Genomic DNA, 18200 nt, shown 5'->3' on the forward strand with positions numbered 1-18200 from the left:
AGGAGTTGCCCTGAAAAATTATCCTAAACTTTATGTCCAAGAATATATAGTTAGGAAAACTTAAGAGGGCGAGAAAGAAAATCAGGAGATGGTGGTGTTGGGAGAGTTCCATTCCTCCTAGGGAAACACACATTGGTATACATGTGACAAACCCTCACTGCAGTGAAGCGACAGGCTGCACACACACCCCGTTTGAAATTCAATTCTGGATAAATTTCAGAGAGTTAAAATTTTTTAAATGAAAACAAAACTAGAAGATAAAAGTGAATAGTGTTCAAATTTCTGCTTGGGAGAAGGATTTCCAACTGACAGATGAGGTTGTCCTTTTGCTTATGATCGTGAATATCAGATGAAGTGAGAGATGTACAGACATATCCCCAATTACTTGTCTTCTTTTACCGACAGGACATATTTCTTTAGTCTTTTTGTGAGGGGGGAAAAAACCACATTTCCTCTACAGCATTGTTCCTCATTTAGGCTGTGTACGTGCTCAGAACTATACTTGGAATGGACAATAAATGTTGAGTGACAGCTACTGATTCTGTGTCTTTTAGTATCTGTGCTGCCTCTCCACCTCTCGGTCTTCAACTGATAAACTGGCCTTTGATGTTGGCTTGCAAGAGGACACAACAGGTGAGCACCTTGGTCCGTGATGAAGCCACACTCAGATCGTGGCAGGGCTTGGATTGGGAGACGTATTGAGACACGATGGAAGATACGCTGGTTGAATATTCTTAGGGACGGATTCAGGAAGAAAACAAATGACTGACTAGGAAAGGTTTTAATAGAAGGAGGAAATGTACATTGTTTCTACTGGTGGGTCATCCCCACATAATTAGCTTGATGTGCAAACTAGACTTCAAACCTTATTCTTTTGTTGGAGTTGGGTAGGAAAACAGTACTTCTGACATGCTCTGCTGATTGTTAACTGTATTACTGTGCTCTGATTAGTTTGTAAAGTAGTATTAATGCACATCTTTTCTACCTTTCAGCTTTCATCTTAAAATATTTTTAAGTGTACACATGTTACATTGTCAATGTCAACATTCAAACAAAAAATTAGAAAATGAAAGCCTCCCTCATTTGCCTGTCCACAGGTCATCATACTCCATATCTATGTATTTACAGATTTTTGAAACAAAAAACATATATTAACACATTTATACTTTTGGAGACTCCAGATAGGAAAGTATAGGCTTTATTTGTGTTTCTATTCTCAATGCTTTGAGAACTTTACTCTTTATACACCTCTGTACAATTTGATGGCTTTATCTTTTACAATGAGCATGCCCAATTTTGGAATTAAAAATAAATAAAAGACCAACTAGAAAAAAGAATGGAAGGAAATAGAAATTAAAAATAAACAAAAGACCAACTAGAAAAAAGAATGGAAGGAAATAGACCGACTCATTAAGTTGTTGCTTTTATGGGTGGGATCAAGCTCACACATGCCCTCCTTTTTAAAATACTTTCCCATACTCTAAAAGTTTCACTGATAACAAATGGATAAAAATAAAGTTCTGTTTACCAACCTAATTAACTTTTTAATGGACCAACACATCACCTTGTACAAGAAATTCCAAGAATCCCAGACACCAAAAAGATAAATGTATTCTTCTCATGTTTATTTCATTTTCTATAGGCTCCATCATTCCTCTGTATTTTGGCTAGTTTTTTTAGTTTTCTCATTGTAATTAATTTACTTCAGCACATAGTTACATGAAAAATAATCTTCAATTCTCTCTCTCAAAAGAAGTAAAAGACATGCACGGTCTATAACTTGTTTTCATACGTTGAGATGATTATATAATAGTGAAACCCACCAAACAAGGCAGTCTTTCACCCTACACCCTTATGCTACTCTCTTTTCCCCATAGGTCTCTACTTCTTCTGAATTACTGAACTATTTGCTATATTTATCATTTGTTGTGTGCCTGCCTTGATCAGAATGAAACTCACACAGCAGATAATTTTTTCTTCCTTATTTGTTGAGGTATCCCCAGCTACTAAAGCAGTGATTGACAAATAGTGTGTGCTTTATCAATGTTTGAGTGAATGAATGAAAAACTCCCTACAACTCTAAAAATGTGAGTTGAGTGGATGAAGATAAGGAATTCTGCAACATGACATTCAAGTAAGAATATGGTTTGTGTAAGAAAAGCAGCTCAGGGCATAGATTACATATTGCCTGTTAAGTATGCTTAAGAAGTGTTATTTGCTGATTCATTTACTCATTTATGCAAAATGAATTGTTATTGAATGCCTACAAAATGCTAGTAGGAGCTGGGGAAACCCCAGTAAACAAAACATACAAATGCTTTGCTATCATGGAGTTTACATTTTGGCATTGGGCAGTTAGTAAAGAAGCAAAAAAATAAGTTTTATGGAGAAATAATAAAGCTGGGCACAGAGAATGATAATTATTAGATAACAGATATCACTAAAACTATTCCCATTTTGCGGTAGAACTTAAAGGTTGCAAAAGGAACTGTGAACAGATTGAAGAATTGTGTGCTTATGTTTATATCCTAGGTGATGAGACTGAAGTATGAAGTGTGGTTATATGGTTCATGAGGCTTATGCTTGACTTGTTCTAGAAGAAATTATTTGATTTTATGTATACCCAGATATTTTTATAATGTATCCCAGAAAATTCTGTAGGATTCTCTACTGTTTTACTCCTAGATTAATAGAAACTACCACATTTTAAAATAACAACATATTGTAAAATAAGGCACAGTGTGGGAAGCATGCAGTCTTAGCCGGAGGTAACTCCTGGAGGAGACAGTATGTCTCTCAGAAAAAGCAAAGCCCTTACCTTGGAATACACTCTTTTTCCCAGGCCTGAGGAATGTAAAAGAGATTAGCAAAGCTATCTCAAGCCAGGAGACCTCAGGGAACTGAGAGTCCTGGTTGTTCCCTATGGCTGGGGGCTGTGTGTGAGCCTGGTTAAGGGAAGATAATGTTCAAGGATAGTTGTTGTAAACTTGTTGACTTCCGTGGTAGTGACTGAACTGAGACGATAAGCAATTCCATGGGATTATTGTCTAATAATGAGTTCCTTTTCTGTCTATATAAGATTCAGTAGATTCTAAATAAAGTGCCTAGCAACCATCAGTTGTCTTGGTCCTTCTGACCCCATACTCACGGTGCTATTCAGTCCCTTACCCCTCTCCGCCGGGACCTGGAAGACCCCCTGCGGTGGCAGGACCATCACAGCACAGGATAGTAAAACTTAGGGGACAATATTTGTACGTATTTTGCATCAGCACCCCCCAAAAAAGTAGAGGTTTTTTAAATTGTTATAATGCAACCGTCGTGTCACAAAAACCCAAATCCTTTTGCAAATCAAGTGGCAAAACAACTAGATGTTAATAGGAGAGAGCAATGTGAGGAGTGTAACAACAGGTGATTGTGGAAGGAGCGAAGTTGGATCAGCGTGGCTGGTGAAATTGGCCTTGTCTTAGCGTAAACAAACATCCTTTTAAAGCAATTCCTAGTGGGGGAACGAGACACCAAACTTCCCCTAATGTCACAGCCAGTTTCTATGAGAAGAGTCTTTGCATGTCAGTATGTCTTCCTCCCTCCCTCTCTCCCTCTTTCTTTCTTCCCCTTTCTTTCCTTTCTTTCGAATTTTTATTGGGGTGTAGTTGATTCACAATGTTCTGTTAGTTTCTGCTGTACAGCAAAGTGAATCAGTTATACCTATACCCTCTTGTTTTAGACTCTAAGCTAATTTGGCCTAATTCTTTTGATTTTCATGGTCTAAGAGATGAATTTGCATTCTATTTCAAATTTCTGACGTTTGTGTGAATAGGACAGTTTCATTTTAAGAAGACTGATTTTGAGGACTTCATTTCCCCCTTGTATTTTGGAGTCACTGGCAAAGAACATCGAGTTTGAAACTGAGGCATTTCTTTGTGTTTCACATTTCAATCATTGTGCAGGTGAAGCTTGTTGGTGGACCATCCATCCTGCCTCCAAGCAGCGCTCAGAAGGGGAAAAAGTACGGGTTGGAGATGACCTCATCTTAGTTAGTGTGTCCTCCGAAAGGTACTTGGTAAGTGTGCAAAGTCGGATCATGTAGTTGGTGATACGATAAGTGACAGGTCAATAGAATGATCTTTTTAAAGCTGAAATTGCAAATTATCTAGGAAAATTGCTTAGAAACAAGCCTGTATCTCTATTTGATGAATTATACATAACTCCCTAAGTAGAAGAATGATATGACATGTGCGGAAGTGTGGCTTACCAGGATTATTTAGACAGGCGTCCCTCGTGCCCTTGATATGTATGTTCGTGACATCGATAGTGCCTGTTCTTGGATTATTTTATTAACAGCATGTAAATGCAGTCTAATCAGGAATTTGAAATTCCATGGACTTTATTTTGCGCCCAATGAGAAGGCTATATTAATGAGGCTGTGGTTACCTATTTTGATATTTATGAAAGCAGATTATTATGTGAGAAACACTTGTCATGCTAAGAAAGGAGAAATAAACAAAATAAAAAAACAGTTTAATTCCCTCACTGACATTGCATTGTTTCAGAGGGAAAGGGCTGGAAATGGCAGATTGAAGAAAGAAGTTTATGCTTAATCATTGAAGGTATTTTTTACTTTTGTGGTGAGGCCAATATCTATTTAGCTTCTGTAGTAAATTATATTTTTGCTAAAGAATAATCATATGCAGAATTTTGCAGAATATTGAAATCAGTGGAAGTGTGAAGGGTGTCAGTGAAAATATTCTTTTTATTTTAAGGTTGAGAAAGCAAACAAATATAAAATATGGTATTATAAACTTTACATGAATATCCACATTAAAAATATCCCAGACATCATAGTGGATGATGATTGAAACAAAAATCAGAAATAGAACATCACTGCAGTTAAGCTCGTGCTAGTTTATAGAAAGTGTATTCCTACTGCCTTAAATCAACATATTATTTGTGTGTAATTGATTTAGAATTAAGTAAGTAGGTGGTATCCTTGGGCTTTGTGAACGTGGAAATAAGGTGGGTCTGGGGGTGCTTCAAGTCAGTTTTTGCTTACCAACACAATTAGTTCCAATTTTGAAACATTTCTAGGAAGAAGGGTGTGGTTTTACTTGCTTTGAGGGAAGAGGTAATGATGAAGACAGGGAAGTGGTGAAAACAGGGCCTTGTGTAACTGACAGGAACTATTAAATTAAATGGAGCATCTAATGGTGCAGAGCCAAAGGGAGGCCTGGAGCATCTCTCTCCTCTTGTCTCTTAAGCAGTGTAGGTGGAAACAGGCACCACGCACATTTCTAGGACAATCCAAGGTGTCAGCTCGTCAAATAAGCATTTATTGAGCCCTTGCTGTGTGCCTGTGCTGTATATGTGAAGGTGATGTATTTTGATCAGGAGATAGACATTTCGAGTTGTAGTTTTACTTGGAAACCAATAGCAGTAATAAAAATAATTCATGCATGCTTCTTAGTATATAAATTCTACACATATCTTATTTTGATTTGGACATAACTTTGCATGTTTTTGCTGTATCACTTGTTCTTTCCACTACACAGCAGAGTTTATTTGACAGGATGGTATCATTATGCACAGAAGGAGGAGAAAATTCAGAATCTCACTGAGGCCAGGGCTTATAGCATCAATTCTACCAGCAAGTTCCTGAGTCACTTAATTCCCTGAATTCTGGCTTCCGCACTTGCAAAATGGTGATGATTCTCCCTAGCACCACAGTTACTGTGATGAAGCAATGAGATGATGGATTTTGAAGATGCTTTGAATTAAAGAACACTATACAAACAATGGCAGTAATTGTAATGCCTGAGGTTCCCCTTCTGTTACTTTGGGAAATAAGTAAACCTCATGATTAATTACATTCACAGATAATTTTCAAGCTACATTTTAGCCAACTTATTTAAGTTCCTTTTCTGAAAACCTTTTATATAGAGCTCCAGATAGTTGGCCAACCAGACTGTTAAAATTTCACTTTGATTTGATGACGAAGTCAGTGAGTTTAGTGATCATGTGTATAGACCTAGCATATAGTAGAAACCACAGGAATGACCAAGGACAGATTACACATGGTTTCCACCCTCAAAAAAAATAGTGGAAAAAAACAAACCAAACCCATGGAACTGTAGGAGAGTATCGTAAGACAGTAACTAAGTGTTAGGGTTTAGGTTAGAGATGCTGAAGGATGTTTCTATGGGTGTAGGGATAGTTAATTATTACCTCACATTTCCACTGTGAGTAATTAGTAGTGAGAATGTACAGTATTATGTTCACGGATTCAAGGACCTACATGGTACTTAGTGAGAAGGATCTGGAGGAAGTGAAAGGGCAAAAAGCGAGGCAGTAAAAGACATTGGACTAAACAGCGGCAGCTGGAATAATCCTCGTACTGAAGCTGAATAACTGAAAATTGGTCATATATATATATACACACACTTGTTTATTGGTACAGAGCCTGCTAAGCATGAGCCTGGGCCAATCATATAACCTCTTCAAACCCTCAGTTTCTTCATCTGCAGTATGGGGGTAATAGCCTAGTTCACAGGGATATTAAGAGGATTGAATGCTCAATCCAGACAAGACTCTTAGCTCTATGAATGGCACATATAAAAATTGCTTAGTGAGTTGCTATCACTATTTACCCGGGAGATTTGTGCCTATTAAGAACTGTAGATATTTAACCAGAAGAGGAGAAAGTTGGGAAGTGAGAAGTGAAGAGACAGTTACAGTTGATTTTAAATAAAGGGCTATCATGTGAAAGCCAGATTCATATTCTGAGAAGATGCTGATATGGTTAAAATAAATAAGAAATATGGCTGAAAACACATCCGTTAAAACTAAGTACTAAAAAAAAAAAAAAAAACTAACTACTAAAAATAAACATGTCCTGTCATTGACTTTGTAACTTTTCATTTGTTAGTGTCTATTGGCCTTTGATCTAATTTTTCTTCACGAACAGTGCTGGTTAAGCTACGGTTGAACTATCTAATTGTGCGTTTGCTGCTCTAATCAAGCTGACAACTATTGGGATGCTAAATTGATTAAAACGGATTGAAGGATTGATTTTCACTCTGTCCTCTGCGGAGGTGTCCTGTGGACGGTACTGGGCTCCGGAAGCCCAGGCTCCACCTAGGATGCTCGACCCTTTTCTGCTTTATGTGATGAACCTTGTACATGATTTCTCAGCAATAAAGGGTTTTATCTCCAGAAAAGGTTGTAAGCCACTCATCCAAATGATGTCTTTTCTAATCTTGCTGTTTCATATTCTAATATGAAATGATATTCTAATCCTCTTTTCAGGAATATCTAAGGGGAAGAAAACTTCCTTTGACCCATTGGAACGACTCATTTTTTTTCTTTTAAAGGAGGCTTTATCAAAGCAGCTTAAATATAAGAGAAAGATACAATTTAAAAGAGAGGAAATATGGTCAAATAGGTATTACTGTGAATCTCTTTCAAACTAAACAAAATTAGGTAAAGCACGCAAAATAATTTTTACTTGTGTTAGAAAGATATAAAAATCACCATGGTATGCGCAAGAGTTTTCAACCCATGGATTGGATTGCTCTCATTTGAAACATTGATTTTTGAATAATTTTCTCTGTCACCTATAGAAACGGACAGATTTTCAAAAAATTTTTATTGGAGTATAGTTAATTTTACAATGTTGTGTTAGTTTCAGGTGTATAGCATAGTGAATCAGTTATACATATACATATATCCACTCTTTTTTAGATTCTTTTCCCATATAAGTTATTACAGAGTATTGAGTAGAGTTCCCTGTGCTATACAGTAGCAGACAGATTTTTTAAATCCATGAAAACATTACCAAGCAACTGTCTAAAAGTAAATTAGGAAAAGCAGAACCCCACAATCTAGAAAGTGATGAAAAATGCTTAAAAGAAAGCTATTCTAGGGCTCATAAAAATTTCCTTGTCTCATACCCACCTCTGAATTTCCAATAAGTGCTAGGTGTTCTGATTGCATAGTAAGTTACTGAACTCCCTCAAGTTGCTTAAAAATATTGATAGCTAAAAAGACAGTTATCATAAATATTTTCAAGCTCTTCATCGTATCAACCAATTTATTTTTTATTTATTTACTTTGAGGCTTTTTTTTTTTCTCTCCATGGCTCAGGTGATGGAATCATAGACTGTTCCATTTGGAAAGAGCATCTATTCTGTGTCCCTCGTTTTTTTCTCAGAATAAAAAAGTGAAGTCTGAGGGGTGATATATCTTGTTTACTTGTGTTCCCTGTCACTGGAGGATCATTTTTCTAGTGTGTTGCATCACCAGGGCCAAGTGCCTGACACTTAATAAGAGAGAAATAAATGAGTGAATAAATGCATCAGATAAGGGTTGAATTCAGATATTCTTAGGAATTCTTGTGCCTTGGACCTTTTGGACACCCAGAGAAAGCTTACTGACTCTTTGTTTCATTATCTTTTAAAATGCATAAAATATATACACTGGATTACAAAGGGAACTAAAAGTATCAAAGTGGAGTCCAGGTTGAGAACTCTTGGGAGGTGATTTATAATATCTTTTCTATTCCTGAGATTTCGTGCTTCTATCATATAAAGCCTTGTTACTCAAAATACGCTTCTTGAACCAGTGGCCTTGGTTGGCCCCCCTTCACACCTCCTGAATTCAAATTTGCCTTTTTTGGACAAGATCCTCAGATGATTTGTGTGTCCATGAGAACTTGAGAGTCACTCACATGAGAATCAAGGTGATAGGAGAGAGCAGATCACTCCCCAAAGCACCTGCAGTGCTCCTGGTGGGTGTGTAAATTTTAGAGCAGTTACATATTTCAGCCTAAGGCCAACTTTGCTTTCAACCTCTGACAACATCTGTTCTGGCTTTAAGGATAACCCATCTTAGTGTCAGTAACTGAAATTGTTACTGCATTCTGAATATTTAATATCACAAGCCTGTGTGGTTCTTACTCAGATTTCCCTTTGTTGCTTAAGTGGCAAAATTAAATAGAAGCATCCAAAGTAGTTATGCCTAGAGAATATTTTCTTGAGAAGAGTGGACATGATTTAGGTAACTTTAAATGGTATAATATGATCTTAAAGACATTTTTTTTTACTTTCTCCAACAGACTGAAATTTTCCTTTTTTTATGGTTATATTTATTGTGTACCTTTAGGCTTAGATATGATTTGAAGACTACATTTTCGTCCTCCCCCCCGCATTGTTTTTTCACTGCAGTAGCTCCTTATTGCCCGTAAGGTCCTTGATCTGACACCTGCTTTGTCTGCAGGCCTATCTCTCACTCTCTTTCTAAGTATATGCTGTAAGCCCCAAAGATGAAACTCTCTGCTGTGCTGTATGTTCCCGTATCTCTGCCCCTTTGGGTACCATTTCCCTTCTTAGAGCCTACAGCACCAAAAAAGCCCAGGCCACTTCCAATTACGAGGTTTCTGGTGTATTAAGAATGAAAATCTCCAAACTAGTTTATAAAAGTGTTGGTATTTTAAAAAACATTTACGCTTAGTGCATTAACATTATTAATACACTTACCCAAATTCAGTGTATGTACAGACTTTTGGAGGCAGCATCTCTAAGTATATAAATGTGAGGCTCAGGCCAGATGATCTTACTGGCTCTTCAAATGCCTCATCCCACATGGAACCCTATCTCTGCTGTGGAAATACCACCTGTCCTCAAGGCCCAGGACAATGAACTCTGTTCCAGTTAGGCTGGTCCAAGTGTTCTTTTCTGTCAGTTCCGGTAGCACTTTGATTACAATTCAGCTAACATTTTCAAAACACTGACTCACAGCATTTTGTGGGTATATTTTACTTTCCTTTCTAGCTTACGAGCACCCTCATGGTGGAGAATGTGTTCTATTAATGTTTAGCACAATGCTTTACACATAGTATATTCAGTGAACAAGGATGAATGAACAAATCTATCGTAATGTGGCATGAGCTTTCACTTGAATTCAAAAGTAAAAATATAAGCATTGATATTTTGAATCGTCTTCTGATGGTTTGATAAAATCTATATGGTTTTACAGGTTTCTTTTTTTTTTTTATTTTTGGTGTGTATGTGCTGTTATTTTGGCTCAGGTCATTGAAATAGGAACATTTATGGACTAACTTAGCATATTTTTTTAAAGTTTACGCTACTTTGATTTTAAAGGTTTGGTTCACTTCTGCACATACTTCTTTATTGAGTAACCCTGCTAGATGCTAGGGATACAGTTGTGAGCCTGTGTCAGATAGCTTACAAGAGGAAGAATGAAAAATACACTAAATGATCACATTGTGATGAGGCTTATGAAGGAAAATACACTTTTCTTGTTTGTGGAAGCAGATGGCATATGATTTATTTGTAAATAGTTAAAGAATTTTAATATATTAGGGAAGAAATTAATTCATCCAGCTAAAGACATCTTAGCTGGATTTTTGCATAAGAATGACAGACAGGTCCAGGTAGAAAGGAGGTTGTAAAAAGACAGACAACAGGTTATTGCTAAATCTGATGCATCCACTTTTAATCTTATTGATTGGAAAATTGCTGATAAGATAATTACATATATGTCAAATGTCACAAATTTCTTGGGTTTTGTTTTTAAGAGAAAGAAAACGAAATGCCTACCTTTGCTGGTGACTTGAGATTAGTATATTTAGGCAGAAGAGACCTTTGGATGTTGAAAGGCTTGTGGCACATACCAGAGTGACTCTGTATGCTGTTGACTGCTGTTTGTCTAACTAGGAAGGTCAGATATCTGGGAAAGTTCTAGTACAGTTGAAGTCTTTAAGAGCTTAGGCTGTCATCAGCATTGGAAAGTGTTGCAGGAACATTATAGGAATATTGGTGATGTTTACTCAGATGACTCCAAGAAAAAAGGTGGTTGTTCTTTGCATGTTTGAAATTCTAGCAGCAGCCAGGTAATAGTTAGTGAAATAAGCAAGTCTTTTGTCTGTACTCATAATTCTGTTTTTCTTTACTTATCATTTCAGAACTCATCAATTATGGCTCTCAAAGATGTGAAATATGATGTTCTTTTAATACATTTGACTTAAGAAGGAACATCTGAAATTTGTAATGTCTGCATTTTGAAGGACATGTATTGTCTTGGTTTTTGATGCCTATTAGGAAATATTGCCATCTAATGGCTATTACATCAGATTGTAGATAAAAGTTCCTAAAGGACCCCATGAAACTAACACATTAGTCCAGTAGGTTTAACCTACGTCACTGTCAACACACTGTCACAGTGTGATATGTAAAAACTTAATTATAATTTTAATGGTAAGGGCCTACTATCTGTACAAATTTGCTCATCAATAAGCCTTTAAAACAAATCGTCTGTTTTCACAAATTTATTTTATTTGTGTTTTCGGATTAGTGGCTTAAGTAGTAACTCTTAGAAGGAAGCTGAAAAATACCTAAAGTCAAATATAAACTCTAATTTTTTTCCTACTAGTCTCTTCATTTTTTGAGTGACGGGATTGCAACAGAGGCTCTCTGTGGACAGTCCCATGTTGGCAGCGTTCAATTTGAGTTGCCAGAAGCACTTCCATGTTGAGACTTATCCAGAGCCTGTAGTGATGCCTTCTTTTGCTTCTAATGCAGCACTTGTCTTATGGCAACGGCAGCTTGCACGTGGACGCCGCTTTCCAGCAGACCCTCTGGAGCGTGGCCCCAATCAGCTCAGGAAGTGAAGCAGCCCAAGGTAAGAACTCCACTTCCATTAGGGGGCTGGTCCCTGATGCAGAGTTGACAGTCATCTTTGGGTTTGTGATAACGAGTAAATTAATTAGAGCTGTTTGTGTCAAAATATTCTGTAATGCAGATACATGACATTTAAGAAACTCATTTGAATTGCTATTTAAAAGTGAAGTTTGTGTTAAGGTTTATCTCCTCTTATTTTTATGCTATCATCAGCTTTAGCTTATTTTTGTGTGTGTTTTACATGCTAGCTTTCTAGGGGTTATTTTCTCCAGTGTTTTGGCCTCAGGGTATTGCTTAGTTAGGCTACTGTCAAGATTTCTCATCTTCCAGGGTGCGTGACTTAGAACTGGATCACAGCAGTGCTTGTACATCAGGGTTTTCCCAGGAAATATCTGTGTGTTCTGGTTGTTCTCACTTATGTAAGTTCAAATCTGAGCCTATCCAGGCTTGCATGTTCAGTGGAGGGTTTTATGAGGCTGAGGTCACGTATAATAGTGGGAACGCCACTAACTGTGGGACTTGGGAACCCAGGGCTCAGAGGTGGCAGGGAGGTGGCACCATCCATCTCTGTGATTTTGGCCAGGTACTTAAGCCTTGCTGGACTTCTGTGTCTCTGTCTATGAACATAGGAGATTGGAGCCGATGATCTGTTCAGCTGTCAACATCTGATGATGACAGTTCAAATGTGACTGCATTTCAATCCTTCTAGGGTATCTGATTGGTGGTGACGTCCTCAGGTTGCTTCACGGACACATGGATGAATGCCTCACGGTCCCTTCGGGAGAACACGGTGAAGAGCAGCGAAGGTTGGTACCTGAGCCCAGCGCCTTGAGCCTTGCATTTTCTTGTTTTGATATAAGTTTTGTAAATTAAGGATTTGTCTGTTCAGGCCATTAGCATAAGAGAAAGTGGGCCACTGTCATTCATCTGTCTACTGAAGTGATCCATTGCTGGCCTCCTCTGAAGTTTTTTTCTCACATACGGTTTTGACTACCTATGAATAGAGTTGCAGAAAATTCTTGTATAATTAAAACATGGTGAGAAGCAGTGAATACAATAACCTGAGTGGGAGGAATGAACACATTCACCTACTTAAAACTTCGTGAAATGTTCATTCGTTTTGATGAATCCCCTTTCTGGAATGTTTAGTCTCCAGTTCAGTTTCAGACTTCTCAAATTGCCCAAAGGTTTAGGACCTTTTTCTGTTACCTCCCATTTACTGAGATAGATAATAAAATTGAGCATTTTCCCTAATATTTTATATGATTTTAATACCTCTCTTGTGTTAATATTATTTGGCATTGGGCCAAGATGGCAGTAGCCTGGATCACGGGGAAAAGTGCACAAATAATACAAAACCATAAAAATATTGAGGGTGATTTGAGTGTTCCATTTTGCCTCACAAATTAATGGATGAATATGGTAAGTGGAATGCATAAATAAGCGATTATTGTGAGAGAAGGCATGATCCGGGTGATTTATTACGTGGCTTTAAGTCTTTTAATGGAGGTTTCTCATAATATTAGCATATCACTTAGGTAACTATTATTGATAAATATTTATTTTTGTAATTTAAAGAAAGATACAGAGAACATTTAGAAAGTTAATACTTCTTTAATTAGCTGCTTAATCTTGGGAAAAGTCACTCTGAGACCTGGGTGCTAGTCTTACCTCTCCCAGGTAGACCTAGCTTATGGTGAAGCATGAAATGCAGAGCCTAGAAAAATTCCCTAAACGAAAAGTGCTGCTTTTAGTAGGTTAGGAAGAAGTTGTTAATGGTGTGTTGATAGGGTTTATACAAAAGATGAGAGGGAATTCAAAAGACGGTTTATTTGAGGAATTAATTCCAAACAGAAGACTCAGAGGGATGCAGTGTATACTAGGAATTGCAGTTATTCCAGAGTGATGAGGGGCAGGATGGAAGAAGCATGGAAACTAGACAGGAGGGAATAGTTTGGTCAGCTTTTGAAGGCTCCTTAGTGCCATTCCCACGGGTTGGCTTTTACCCTGAGATAGTTGGGAAGGGGTGTGTGGGGAGGGGGGTGACGCGGTCAGATCTCTTTGAAAAGAGTATCTCTGCTGAACAAGAAGAACTTAGATCGGAGGTGGAGAGATTCTGGAGCAGGAAAACCAACTTGGAGAAGGCTGATGAAGTCATTCATGTGAGAGAAAAGGAGAAGCTTATCCTGGAGAGTGGCCATGAGAATAGGACAGCCTGGCCCAGAAACATTTCAGGTCAGATTGACTCGTTTAAGGATGAACTCTATGTGGTCGGTGAGAGAATGTATCAGATTTAAGGGCGAGAAACTCCCTAGAGTTTCTGACTCTAGGGAAGAGAGATGGTGTTAAAGGTTGTAGGAGATGTACAGATTTGATACAAAGGACTGAGTGAGATTTTGGACACTGGTGAGTGCAGAGGATCTTTGAGAAATAAAATAAAGGGTTTATGGGAAATTGGAATTTTTGAGCCTTTAACGTAGACAAAGCTTGGGTTGGATATAAATCACAAGTGCACGGGGTAGTTGAAAGAATGGGAGCCCTAGGTAGAGAGGGAGGAACAGTGAGTATAGTGTTACGTTTAGCAACTTGAGCATTGCTTTAAAAGGCTGCAAAGCCTTGGAATAGACTAACTAGAGAGGAGGCTGAGGATGGAATCCTAGATAAGGCTGATATTTAGGACACTGACAGGTGAAGAAAAGGCACAAGAGAGGCAGAATGGTAGTTAAATGGAGAGCCAGGGAAGTTAGTTATGGAACCCAAAGGAGGCTTGGGGTGTAGATGTGTTCAATGCTATAATATCATCATAGAGACTTAGGAGCAAAAAGAGGCTGTGCCATAGTCTTTTGGATCTTTAGTCTCTGACTTGTTAAACAAAACACTTGAAACGAAGTGATTCTTTGAGCCCGTCTGCTCTTTCTACAGACACTGTAGAGATTTGTAATTAAGAGAATGGGCTGTAGACCTGGGTTTGGGCCTCGCCTCTGCCACTAATGGTTGTGTGACTTGTGTGACTTAATTTCTTTAAACATGATTTTTCTCCTCTGTGAAATGCGGCTTAAATGTTAGCTGTTACTTCATGGGATTGTTGTGAAGGTTCAGTAGGAAAATGCATGTAAAACCTTGATGCATATTAAGAGATCAACAAATGTATTATTGTTGTTGTTATTTTATCACTACTGTTTAGACAGAAGAGCAGCATTTAGTCAGATATGGAAACATTTGAGGGACCCTGGGCATGCGGGTTAAAGTATGGTAGAGCGTAGATTTTAGGGGAAGAGACGCTAAACTATATCAAAGAAAACCCTCTTCTGTTTTGAAATGAATGTGGTAGGTGAGTGGTGGGGAAGGACTCCTCTTTCTTGCTAAGCTTTAGAAGCCAGGAATGGATGAGCATAGTTTTTGTTTTAACAGTTGGGTGTTTTCATTTTCAAATGAGAATATTCAGCGTCAGATAGATCCCAGATTTCTTGGACTAAGCTCGCGGGCAATGACTGCAGTTTTCCACCTCTCCTGCACATTAGAGAGTCTGTATGTTAAGGAGGGGTTTTATTAAACATGATACTTATAGAGCAGATTTCCTGCTAATTGGTTTTTTGGGGGGGATGCCTTTTATTTGTTTTTTTAATTTTTATTTTATATTGGAGTATAGTTGATTTACAATGTTGTGTTAGTTTCAGGTGTACAGCAAAGTGAATCAGTTATACTTATACATATATCTATTCTTTTTCAGATTCTTTTCCCATATAGGTTATTACAGAATATTGAGTAGAGTTCCCTGTGCTCTACAGTAGGTCTTTGTTGGTTATCTATGTTATATATAGTAGTGTGTATATGTTAAGCTCAACCTCCTAATTTATCCTTCCCTGCCATCTTTCCTCTTTGGTAACCATAAGTTTGTTTCCCAAGTCTGTGAGTCTCTTTCTGTTTTGTAAATAAGTTCATTTGTGTCATTTTTGTAGATTCCACTTGTCAGTGATATCGTACAGTATTTGTCTTTCTCTGACTTACTTCGCTTAGTATGATCATCTCTCCTGCTGGTTATTATTACATTGCTGTAATTCTTTACATTGCTGGTTATTACAGAGAAAACTAGGGGAAATGTCAAAGCCATTTTGGTATTGTTCTGGGTCCACTTTCCCATTGCATGCGTATTGAAGGCTGCTCCCGCCCCCCTCCAGTATTATTCTTGATTTAATGTTATTCATTTCTGTGTCAAATTAATCTCAATATGTATTCAGATGAACATATTGCAGCTCTTTCTAGGTAGTGATGTCAGTAAGAACACATCCTTAGTGCCCCTTGTACGGCATGTTTACACGGGTGAAATTAGATTAAAATGGGTGTCAGACTTGACATGCCTCATGACATCCCTTTCTCCCTCATGACTTGAGGGAGAAAATGAGTCAGAAATAGGCAGCAGGAGCCTGAGGGATGTTGCTTAAGACTGAAAGTTATCTATGTCTTGATTACACAGTGAGATTGAACAATTATTTGCATGCAACGATACAAGTAATTCCTTAAATTTTACATTTATAGAGCCCTATCTTCTTTCAGGTCTTGTTAATATCAGTGTGTAGAAATTTCTTTATCTTCCCCTGTCCTCACGCTAAGTCACTTCAATGTCTTACAGAATGAGGGGAAGGCAAAGGACTGTACAGCCAGGAGGCAGCCTTTCTTTAATTGATGTGAATCTGTATTGGGGGGAAAACACATAGTGATAACCTTAAAAATGTATTTTGATTCATTTTTTAAAAAGAAATAAAAATAATTTGACTTTCTGAGAGCTGGAGAAGTTCCAGGGAAATATATGAAGATTTCTTTTAACTCATAATTCTTCACTGTAATTATGATCTGGCTACACTCAATTATATTCTGTTATTAAAGTTAAATAACTAAAGTCAAATTAGGTTTGTTGTAAGAAGTAGTGGAATTGATTAAGGAGATGGCCAGAAGTGACAGTCGCTTCTGAGTAATTTAGGACCATTTTGGTCGTGAATGCTGGGTTAGTAAGTGGATTTGTCAATCTGCTCATGCCTCCTTCCCATGACAAGTTTTGAATGTACATAATAGAACTATAATTGTAGCAGTTGAAAACGCAGTTCAACGATGGGTACTGTAATTCTAGATACCGATGCAGTGATCTTTTATTATTATTATTTTATAATCTATTTTATGGAAGTATAGTTGATTTACAATGTTGTGTTCATTTCTGCTGTACAGCACAGTGATTCTGTTATACATATATACACATTCTTTTTCATACTCTTTTCCATTATGGTTTATTGCAGGATATTGAGTATAGTTCCCTGTGCTCTACAGTAGGACCTTGTTGTTTATCCATCCTATATGTAATAGTTTGCATCTGCTAACCCCAAACTCCCACTCCATCCCTCCCCACCACCCCCACCCACCCTTGGCAACCACAAGTCTGTTCTCTCTCTGATGGAGTGATCTTTAACTTCCTCTTCACACTTAGATTTGTATATGTTTGTGGTTTCCGGTGCATTCTCATGGGAGTGTTAACCAGACCCCCCAGAATGAAGAGCATATATTGTCCCATTCAATTAAGTGGAATTGAATTGGAGAATGAAGCCTACCAAAGTTAAATTAAACATATATTTTCCCCACACTTCCCGCTCATGTTGCTTTTACGGATTGAATTCTGACATGTTCATGAAGTAAAGCATCACTATGGTTTTATTTTAAATTTCTTGAGATTTTTCTAGAAAAGATGTGTGGCTCTAAAATTACCAGTATACAACTGGTCTAAACAACAATAAATGTTGTAAAATCATCATCTCTAGACGTTGTGAGCAGGCGGGGGAAAGGGAGAAATGCACGGAACGTTAACTGTAGAATTGTAATTTCTTTGTTCTTTCTCAAACTTTTCAAATAGTGAGATGGGATAAATTAAGGAGAAACAAGTTCTGCTACTTGGCAGGAGATCTGTCGGATGCCACACAGCTTTTAAATTATTGCTTTAAAAAAAGATTTCATTCTGGAGCCTTGAAACTTGATTATCAGTTTTCATTTCAAGCATGAAGTCTTTTATATGGGGAATGTTTTCTGTTCTAGATTCTGTCTCTGGATTGCACCTTATTACTTCCATCCATTTTTATGTGAATACAATAAAATGTCAACAAAGGCATTTACTTTATGTGCACACACGCTTACTAATGGATTAAATATGCACTACCTGAATTAAATGTGTCATACTTTTAAATTAATAAGTTTTAAGAAAGATGAGTTAGGGGAGTGTTATTATGTGAGATCTCTGATGTGGAAACCGGTATTAGGGGAACGTTTTTTGAAAAGCATTATTTGTATGTTAAAACAGTTTTTACTACATAGCTCATAGGTAATTTTATTCATTTAATAAAAATTTGTGGAATGACCACCATGTTCTGGGTGCTGGGTTGTTAGTATCTAAAAAGATACAAAGTCTCTTTTCTCAAGGAGTTTACATTCTAGTGAGGATATGTAACAATAAAAACTTAAATATGCTTGTTT

General features: G+C 37.4%; 1 protein-coding gene across 1 annotated transcript in view; it reads left to right on the forward strand.

Moving 5' to 3' along the window:
• RYR2 (ryanodine receptor 2) overlaps positions 1-18200 on the forward strand; it is a 772975-nt gene that overhangs the window by 352112 nt on the left and 402663 nt on the right. Inside the window, exons 7-10 of the mRNA XM_059899659.1 lie at positions 555-633; positions 3948-4060; positions 11592-11691; positions 12400-12496. Coding sequence (XP_059755642.1) covers positions 555-633; positions 3948-4060; positions 11592-11691; positions 12400-12496 — 389 coding nt within the window. The remainder of the gene's footprint in view (positions 1-554; positions 634-3947; positions 4061-11591; positions 11692-12399; positions 12497-18200) is intronic.

The sequence above is a fragment of the Balaenoptera ricei genome, chromosome 16 (assembly GCF_028023285.1).
Source record: "Balaenoptera ricei isolate mBalRic1 chromosome 16, mBalRic1.hap2, whole genome shotgun sequence".
Lineage (NCBI taxonomy): Eukaryota > Metazoa > Chordata > Mammalia > Artiodactyla > Balaenopteridae > Balaenoptera > Balaenoptera ricei.